This window comes from Gigantopelta aegis, chromosome 6 (genome assembly GCF_016097555.1).
Source record: "Gigantopelta aegis isolate Gae_Host chromosome 6, Gae_host_genome, whole genome shotgun sequence".
Lineage (NCBI taxonomy): Eukaryota > Metazoa > Mollusca > Gastropoda > Neomphalida > Peltospiridae > Gigantopelta > Gigantopelta aegis.
This window is the reverse complement of record NC_054704.1, coordinates 5,573,000-5,583,562: the sequence shown is the minus strand read 5'-3', so window position 1 is coordinate 5,583,562 and position 10,563 is coordinate 5,573,000. Positions and strand designations below refer to the sequence as shown.

General features: G+C 37.3%; 3 protein-coding genes across 3 annotated transcripts in view; 1 reads left to right on the top strand and 2 right to left on the bottom strand.

Moving 5' to 3' along the window:
• The window catches only part of LOC121375490, a 29,408-nt gene extending 25,650 nt beyond the window's left edge, over positions 1–3,758 (top strand). Inside the window, exon 2 of the mRNA XM_041502965.1 lies at positions 2,458–3,758. Coding sequence (XP_041358899.1) covers positions 2,482–3,180 — 699 coding nt within the window. The 5' untranslated portion in view covers positions 2,458–2,481 and the 3' untranslated portion in view covers positions 3,181–3,758. The remainder of the gene's footprint in view (positions 1–2,457) is intronic.
• A 2,255-nt stretch (positions 3,759–6,013) lies between these two features.
• The window catches only part of LOC121375491 (excitatory amino acid transporter 3-like), an 8,759-nt gene continuing 4,209 nt past the window's right edge, over positions 6,014–10,563 (bottom strand). Inside the window, exon 2 of the mRNA XM_041502966.1 lies at positions 6,014–6,793. Within this exon, the coding sequence (XP_041358900.1) occupies positions 6,304–6,771 (468 nt within the window). The 5' untranslated portion in view covers positions 6,772–6,793 and the 3' untranslated portion in view covers positions 6,014–6,303. The remainder of the gene's footprint in view (positions 6,794–10,563) is intronic.
• LOC121373937 (excitatory amino acid transporter 3-like) overlaps positions 7,313–10,563 on the bottom strand; it is a 52,649-nt gene continuing 49,398 nt past the window's right edge. Inside the window, exon 7 of the mRNA XM_041500764.1 lies at positions 7,313–7,601. Within this exon, the coding sequence (XP_041356698.1) occupies positions 7,313–7,601 (289 nt within the window). The remainder of the gene's footprint in view (positions 7,602–10,563) is intronic.

Below are 10,563 nucleotides of genomic sequence, written 5' to 3'. Positions count from 1 at the left end.
TTTATTTTCACTCCAAAATTGAGAACATTTCCGTCTCAGTTTTTTGCTATATGACCGCATCTGGCTGTAGTACCGGTCCGAACAGGTGGTTCATTAACCGATTCACTCCGGCTGTCACTTGCGCTATATACCCATGTCCCAAAAGGTCGATGCACAATATTACAAAATAACATGGGCAAAATACAGCCAGAAGGCTTACCATTAAACATACATATTGTTTTAATTCTTCACCATTTCCTAGAAGTGAATATGTGAACCATAACATGTGTCACAATTAGGAACTATAGTGGACCGTCATCAATCAACTCTCACCCGGAAGTGATCTGTGTAGTGAGACCTATTGTTTGCCTTCCACAATGGCCGGCCGCACAGAGGTATGGGTAATATTGCTATTTTTAGTACATATCGCGGAACCCTCTATAGACAACGTCATAATACAGAATAACGCATCTAATGACGTCATAATACGCCCTTATAAAACGGTATGTGAAAAAGAGAAAGGATTACCCGTAAATTGTTTTATTATTTGGGGTCAAAGTTAACTAAGTACTGTTATACATTAGCTGGGTTAAGGTATGCATTTCTAAGATCAGAATAATAAAAAAAGTTTGTTTTATTTAACGACGCCACTAAAGCACATTGATTTTTTTATCTTATCGGCTATTGGACGTCAAACATATGGTCATTCTGACAGGTTTTTTTTTTAGAGGAAACCCGCTGTCACCACATAGGCTACTCTTTTACGACAGGCAACAAGGGATCTTTTATTTGCGCTTCCGACAGGCAGGATAGCACAAACCATGGCCTTTTTTTAACCAGTTATGGATCACTGGTCGGTGCAAGTGGTTTGCACCTACCCATTGAACCTTGCGGAGCACTCACTCAGGTTTTGGTGTCGGTATCTGGATTAAAAATCCCATGCCTCGACTGGGATCCGAACTCAGTACCTACCAGCCTGTAGACCGATGGCCTAACCACGACGCCACCGAGGCCCGCATCAGAATAATAAATGAGGTGGCCTATCCTCGGGTAACTGTGAACCGGTCTATTAACGGGAAATTATTTTTTGCACACGCGCATTGTAATGAACGATCTATTTGATGAAACAGTTAAAGTTTGTTTTGTTTAACGACACTACTAGAGCACATTGATTTATTAATCATTGCCTATTGGATGCAGTGGCGTAGGCAGGATGTTGTGTTTGGGGGGGGGGGGGGGCACCTGTGTAGTGGGATATCACACAGGAACCTTTTTAATGTTATTAATAAGCGAAAAGGTAAACAATGTTTTATCTTGTTCATCTTCAGCGTTCGATTGGCTGTGTTATATCCTTTGTCCCGTGAGAGTAGTAGAATCTTGTTCTTCAATATTATCAAAATCAACAAACAAATGTTAATATCCATGCCAGTTTCTGTTGTGAAGAGATTAAATGCATGTCGTTGTCTAATGCTGACATTCTTCAGATACTCCTGTAAACTGGGTATTTGTTTTTTCAAGAGTGACCCGTGTCACATAACGTCACCAAAACGTGCCCCCCCCCCCCCCCCCCACACACTCGTGAGCCTTTTTTTAACATGTTAATGTTTGCCATTGTACACAAAATCTGATATAGAGTTTGTACCCGATCCGTTAGTGCCCCCCCCCCCCCCCCCCCCCCCCACTCCCAAAGTCGTTCCTACGGACCTGACTGCCGTTCATGAGCTAGACAGACATTTGATCAGACTGCTATGATCATTTTCGAGTTCGCCGATAACAACAATTTCACATATTAACCAATAATACACACACTAACTGACACTAACCTCTTTCAATAATGTTCCGGTTCGATTAAATACGTAGTTGCTGACGGGTTTCTTCCTGTAGTGTGTGTATTTGTGATTAATATGTCAAATATCTGTTATTAGCGAAATTGATCAATGTAATGGTAACCGTCAATGGTAAATTTACTAGTATTTAGAAACATGGTGTTATTGTTGTATCAGGGCGGGAATCTTTGCCTACACGGTGGTAGGCAGCAATTCCGTGTTTTCGCTATAGAGATATCTCTGACTGCGAGAGCGATCATAACCGTCCAAATGTCCGTCTAGCTCTCGAACGGCAGACTGGTCGGGCTGGATCATATTAAACGTTTGTTTTACAGTTTGTGGATACTAAATATATTATACCATTCGCAATAGTGGCAGACGTAATTTATGAAACTCGTTTAGGAATTATATTATACCTTCGCTGTCATTCGGGAAATAAAATAATTCCAAAACTCATTTCATAAATACCGTATAGCACTCCCGCTCATGCAATAATATATATATATATATATATATGAACTTTTGCATGTGTCATGTGTGTTTTGTGTCACTAATGTCCAGATTATTTATTAAATGTTGTCAAACGTAGCTTAGTATGGACGGGTGGAGGTGTATCTAACTAAGACTAATTACATGTATTTTCTGTTTATAGGTATGCGAGGCCAACCTTTAATATATGGTTTTTTGTAACCACCTCCACGGTTTCGACATGCGGTCTTTTTCTGGAAAACAGAACCAGATGGAACTTAGCGGGGTACCGGAATCAAGAGTTATTGCCCACAATAACGTTCGTCGAGATCAAGTGTGTGGTCCGATATCTTACCAGTGGATAATGCCGCAGTCTCCGCCGGGTAATGGTGCGGCATCAGCAGTACAAGAAGACCCAGGTCTGCTCTGCTACATTTTGAAACCATCACTAACACGGACCTACACACCAGAGGCAGCAGCAACAACAGCAGCAACAACAACAACAACAGCAGCAGCAGTCTGCAAGCAAGCGCAGCCAAAACCTGATTCAGGACTGCAAACGTGTGAATTGGTGAAACAAGAACCAATGGCAATGAGCAGAAACTGTGTTCAACCAAAATCAAAATCACACTCAGAGCAGGAATTATTGATGCAGCCAGATTTAGAACCAGATGCCATAAACTCTAAGAGACGCTGGCAGAAAATAGACTCGGCAACGAGGCGGATATCCTACAGTTGGGTGCATCCCGAGCAGGAGCCCAAGGAGATAATGCACAGCGGGGTGACTTGCGAGTGCGAGCTATGTACATCGGCGAGAAATTTCATTTGGGTGGACCCAAAGATTGTAACCTACTGCCTGTCTAAGCGGAGACCCAACACATCGGAGAGCAGATCCTGCAAATGCTGAAACAGAACTCGTGTTTGGTTATTATGAACATGTTGCCAGTATACCACATGTGTTGTTTTCTTCATATATTGTTGGTTTTTAAGTTCTCCAATCGTGTCAGGAAACTATGAAATTGTTGCCAGTATACCACAACATGTGTTTGTTGTACGTTATTGCTTTTTAAGTTGTCCAATCGTGATAGGAAACTATGAAAATGTTGCCAGTATACCACAACATGTGTTTGTTGTACGTTATTGCTTTTTAAGTTGTCCAATCGTGATAGGAAACTATGAAAATGTTGCCAGTATACCACAACATGTGTTTGTTGTACGTTATTGGTTTTTAAGTTGTTCAATCGTGTTAGGTGACTATGAACATGTTGCTAGTATACCACAACATGTGTTGTTATTTTTTTACATTGTTTTTTGTTTTTTTTAAATTGTCCAATCGTATCAGGTAATTAAAAAAAAAATTGTTTGCCAGAATATCACAACATGTATTTGTTGTCTTAGTCTACATTGTTGGTTTTTAATGTCTACAAACGTGTTTGGTAATTATGAACATGTTGCCAGTATTCCAAAACATGTGTTTGCTGTTTTCTACATTGGGTTTTGTTTGTTTTTTCTGTGTTTGTTTTTAATTTTCAATTTGGAGAATCGGGTCAGGTAATTATGAAAATGTTGCTAGTATATCACAACATGTATTTTTTGTACTACATTGTTTCTTTGATTTGGAGAATCGTGTATGGTAATTATGAACATGTTGTCAGTATACCACAACATGTGTTGTTATTTTTCTACATTGTTTTATGTTTTTTTAATTTGTCCAATCGTATCAGGTAATTATAAAAACAAAAATGTTGCCAGAATATCACAACATGTATTTGTTGTTTTAGTCTACATTGTTTGTTTTTAATGTCTACAAACGTGTTAGGTAATTATGAACATGTTGCCAGTATACCACAACATGTGTTTGCTGTTTTCTAGATTGGGTTTTGTTATGTTTATTTTTTGGGTTTTTTAATTTGTAATTTGGAGAATTGTGTCAGGTAATTATGAAAATGTTGCCAGTATATCACAACATGTATTTTGTGTACTACATTGTTTCTTTCATTTGGAGAATCGTGTATGGTAATTATGAACATGTTGTCAGTATACCACAACATTTGTTGTACGTTGTTGGTTTTTAATTTGTTCAATCGTGTTAGGTGACTATGAACATGTTGCCAGTATATCACAACATGTATTTTTTGTACTACATTGTTTCTTTGATTTGGAGAATCGTGTATGGTAATTATGAACATGTTGCTAGTATACCACAACATGTGTTTGCTGTTTTCTACATTGGGTTTTGTTTGTTTTTTCTGTGGGTTTTTTATTTTTTTATTTGTCCAATCGTATCAGGTAATTATAAAAAATGTTGCCAGAATATCACAACATGTATTTGTTGTTTTAGTCTACATTGTTGGTTTTTAATGTCTACAAACGTGTTGGGTAATTATGAGCATGTTGCCAATATACCACAACATGTGTTTGCTGTTTTCTACATTGTGTTTTATTTGTTGTTGTTTTTTGTGCGTGTTTTTTTAAAATTTGTAATTTGGAGAATCGTGTCAGGTAATTATGAAAATGTTGCCAGTATATCACAACATGTATTTTTTGTACTACATTGTTTCTTTGATTTGGATACCATAACATTGTGTTTGTTGTTGTTTTTCTACATTGTTGTTGTGTTTTTTTTATTTCTTCAATCGTGTCACGTATATGATGTGAAATCTGACCCTGAATCAAAATCTGCATAGGCGTGTCTGGAGAACCTTAAAGCAGAGATACAGAGGCGGATCTAGGGTCTCCCCTCCCCCTTAATTTTGCGACAGTTATAATTTTATTATATATTTAATTTTTTTGTTTTACGATCCCCATCCAAAACTCCCCCAAAGTTCTCTTGGCATTCCGCCTCATGTCATTGCCCCCCCCCCCCCCCTCCCCCAAATGGATTATCTGGATCCGCTACCGAGATATATAATAATAATAATAACCATATGAAGTTCTTCAACAACATGATGCGGGATTGAATGAACGAACGAACGAATGAATTAATGAATTAATGAATGAATACTTAACGACACCCCAGCACAAAAATACACATCGGCTATTGGTAAGTATATGGAAATATTATTTATACAATTATGTAAAACACAGTGTAATGAGCTGGGGGCGGGGGGGGGGGGGGGGGGGGGGCGTAATAAGTAGTTAACAAAATTGTGTAAATATATATTATCAACAACAACTCGGAAAAAAGGTAATTTATGATATATCAACGTATCACTCTCAACAATGCATTGCAGTGTATTATTTAGTGTGCGATATTCAGTCTGAAAATGGTATTCGAATATTCGATGGAAATGACGACATATCCTAACATAAAAATAAACTAGTGCATAACGTTGTTGTTGTTTTCAGAACGCTGGACAGCTTTTAGTTTAAAATTTCTATTGAAATTGTTTTGATTAATGATTATGAATGCATATGAGTTACGCATAATACAATTTTTTATTGTCCCCAGAAACATAAGCAAGGTCACGGTTGGAGGCCTGGAATCATTGCTGTACATGGTATTATTGTATATATATATATACACACACACACACACACACACACACACACACACACACACAATTAAAGCTATACACTCGTATATAATGCATTTATTAAATAATATATGTATACATATGCGTGTGTGTGTGTGTGTGTGTGTGTGTAATACAATTTTTATTCCTAATATATACTTAGCCAACAAAGTGTAGCAATTAGTTAAATGTACTTAAATAAAAGAAAACTTGTGACTTGTAAAATGAGACATTGAATTTAATTGAGGCACCATTTGTCAGAATATGTAACAGAAGATTTTCAATAAAAAATGATATGTGTGACAGTCAGTCATTAAATGGTACTTGGGGGTCCATACACAAAAATCTGAAAATTGTCAATAATGTGTCTGAGCACATTGAGCACATATATTCATATGCATCTTCTCCTATAAATCGTACGAAACAAACACAAATTAAAATGGAATAATACCAGAGCTGTACGGCTAGCATAGCAGATGTCGTGGCATGGACTGTTGTTTCCGTGTGTCTCGTACCTACCTGATCAGATCAAAGAGAGCATAAATAGGCTTCACGTCTTTGGCTGTCCCGGATTTCGTGATGGATTTCCCGCCTTTGTAGCCAGGCTGGATAGACACGACCAAGACGATTCCGATGATGACGGCGATTAGTGTCGTGGTCATATAGTAGATGATGGCCCCGGCTCCGAGTTTACCCGACGCCTTTCCGGGGATGGACGAAACTGCGGAGATGATGCTGGACACGACGAGCGGAAGTATGAGACATTTGAGCATGCTCATTAGTATCTGTCCGGGGAACACCAGGAAGAAGAGCTTGTCCTCGTCGTCTGGGAATGTCCAAACATCCCTCAGTCCGATTCCAAGTCCTACTCCGATTATTACGGCGGCGATGAGAAAGATTATAATAAGATTGTCCATGATGATTATTTTTATTTTTTCAGATCGAGTATTCTGCCTGGATGTAATATCTGAATTGGAATGCATTGTAGCTGGTTGGTTGCAGAAACTGCGGGGAAAAAACCATAAATTGAATATATTTTTTAAAACAAAAATCTTTAAAGTAAATTTTTTATAACATAACATGTGGCTAGTGACTGTCGTGGTGTTTATGTTACAGTCAATCTATGAAACCAGTCATTACGCGTAATGCCTAAACAAATCAGTCAAACCATATTTCACCAAACAGGCATCATGATAACCCAAACATATTTTTACCTAACCAGCCATATATTAACAACCAAAGCAACATGATAGAAGCTAATACTTCAGTTAATAATGAAATAGCATACACTGATATAAACAATGACTATACCAAGTTGCGAATACTTAGTTTGAATGTCTGTGGTTTAAAAAGTAAACTAATTATACCCGATTTCTCATTATTAATATATAGAATACTAAACGAGCTTGCCTGTCATACCATTTTTATGAAACGAGTGATCAGTTTTGGTTTCTGACGAGCGAAAGCGAGTCGGATACCAACACTGTTCACTCGTTTCATAAAAATTGAACGAATTGCGTGCGACTACCAAATCGTACAGGGCGTACGGGAGTCACAGGGCAGTATGTTGGTGATTCGCACAGGTTGTAGAGGTGTCGTGTGTAATTCGGACGGGTCACATGCCCGTGCGAGTTTTTTCAAATGTTGAACATTTCCATACGGCTGTTGCACGGTTCGCATAGTTCGCATTGGTCGCATGAGGGTTGCACAGCAGTCGCACGGCAGTATGATAGGTCGCACGGGAGTCTGAAGGGAGCCGAGCCGTGCGACTCCTAGCGACTCACGTGCGACATCCATCAGACTGCCGTGCAACCTGTGCGAACATCACGCGAGCCCGGTGCAGAAAGGCAGTCGCACAGCAGTTGCACAAGAGAAACTGCGCGGGGGGAAAAAAACCTAGGTAATTCGTATGGGAATCGAACGGCTGAACGATTTTTTAGTCGCAGTTGTACAAAAAATCGTTCAAGTGAGAACTGGCCAGAAGAATGGCATACCGGTATTATTATACCAATTTGTAAAAACAAAGGAAGTCGGCTACATCCCGAAAATTACCGACCAATCACATTACTTTGCTGCTGCTCTAAACTGTTCACAACTTTACTTAATAACCGTTTAAGTTTATTCTTTGAGGAATATAATACCATTAGTGAGGCCCAAAACGCGTTCTAAAAAGGCTATTAAACTACAGACCGTATTTTTACATTGCATCACTTGCACAGATATCTTGAAAAAAAAATGAAAGAAAATTATGTTGCGCTTTTGTGAATTTTGAGAAAGCATTCGATACGGTACCTAGAATACAGCTTTGGTATAAACTACTACAGCATAACATAACCGGTAAATGTTTTAGAATTATCCGTCAAATGTATCAAGGTCTTAAATCAATGATTGTCGTAAATAACTAGCAATCCACTTTATTCCCATGTAACAACGGTATCCGTCAAGGCAAAAATGTATCCCCTATTCTATTTTCCCTGTATTTGAATGATTTAGAAGATTATTTATCTAGCCATGGACGTGAAGGGGTTTCCCCTACAACAGACAACCAAGATCAGCCAATAGATATTGCTTTACACATGCTTTGCTTGTTATATGCAGACGATACTGCCCTATTATCAACCACTGCAGCAGACCTACAACACACCTTAAATACGTTTTATCAATATTGCAATAAATGAAAACTTAAAATAAAAGGTAACAAAACAAAAATATTGATTTTTAACAGTAACGCTAGAGATTATAAACATAATTTTAAGATTGGAAATAATGCATTAGAAAATGTGAAAGAATACAAATACTTTTACAAAATTAAACAACTTTCGAATTGCTAAGAATAGACTTAAACAACAGGCTAACAAGGCCATGTACTTTGTACTATCAAAATCAAAGGACAACTATCTATCAACCGAATGTGAACTTAAAATATTCGACTCGATGGTTCTGCCAGTTTTGTTGTATGGATGCGAAATATGGGGATATGAAAAAGTTGATATAGTTAAAGGGACATTCCTGAGTTTGCTGCATTGTAAGATGTTTCCGACTAATAAAATATTTCTACGATTAAACTTACATATTAAATATATTTTCTGGTTTAGAATATCAGTGTCAGTATATTCAATGTGTTTCTGGTCGTCTTAATATTTGTAAGAAGCCAAACTGGATTTTGTCTTCAAATAATTTCATACGTACGAAAAAACTATATTTTAGGAAATAAGTTGAAATTTAACCTAGTACAAATATTAGAACGATCAGAAACATCTTTAATATACAGCCACTAATATTGTATGCACAAAAATATATTTGATATGTAATTACAATCGTTAAAAAGTCTCTGTTAGTCGATAACATCTTAAAAAGTACAGCAAACTCAGGAATGTCCCTTTAATTCTGTACAAATAAACGTTCTAAGACACATACCTGTTAAGAACGCAACACCAATATTTATGCTTTATGGAGAGTTAGCGAGAATGCCAATCGAGTTAACTATATATAGAAGAATGGTATGCTACTGGGCGCGACTGATATCAGAAAAACAATCAAAATTGTCTACTCTTTTATACAAAGTTATGTTATATGACCACATTACTAACGGAACTAACTATTAAAAACACACTGAATAACATGGAAATGGGTGATATCTGGATAAGACAATCTTTCATATCAGTAAATTGTCTCTCACAACAAATTAAACAAAGACAATGCGATCAGTATTTACAAACATGAAAAAATAACATATCACAGTCGTCAAGAGGCAACACTTTTATATACGAAGAACAACTATTTTTCGAAGGCTATATTAATAAACTACCAGAAAAACTATGGACAACACTATTAAAATTTAGAACGTCTAACCATTACCTACCCGTTGAAACTGGACGTTGGAACAACATACTCATAGAATTGCTATAATTCAAGAGTCCAGTTGCTACACCCATATTATTATACGCGACCAAGTGCTTATAAATTTAGAGAACTAATGGAGAATAAACGAATTAGTACCCTAAAGAAATGAGCATGTTTCATAAATATAATAATTAATGAATTCAAACGCCCTTGACTACAAACACTATCAAAACCAAACATATTTAATAAAATATTACCATTATCCACTGTACCAGCACCATATACAAGTTTAACAATCTATTCGTTTATAAGTACTTAGATACCCGTATATCTGTATTAAATATCTGTATTATTACATAATATACTGATATGTATGTTTGTATGTGTTTGTGTATGTGTTGTATGTATTGTAATTAATGTATTTACTGTCAACCATCTTGTCACGTGTATATAACAAACTTGTTATGTATATATTCCTCCAAGCCCGTTGTGTAACGGCCCGAGTGTAAATAAAGTCTTGTCTTGTCAAAAATGCACCCAAAATCATGCAGTTTGGACACATTATGATGAAAGAAAGAAATGTTTTATTTAACGACGCACTCAACACATTTTATTTACGGTTATATGGCGTCAGACATATGGTTAAGGACCACACAGATTTTGAGAGGAAACCCGCTGTCGGCACTACATGGGCCACTCTTTCCGATTAGCAGCAAGGGATCTTTTATTTGCGCTTCCCACAGGCAGGATAGCACAATCCATGGCCTTTGTTGAACCAGTTATGGATCGCTGGTTGGTGCAAGTGGTTTTACACCTACTCAATGAGCCTTGCGGAGCACTCACTCAGGGTTTGGAGTCAGTATCTGGATTAAAAATATCATGCCTCGATTGGGATCCGAATCCAGTACCTACCAGCCTGTAGACCGATGGTC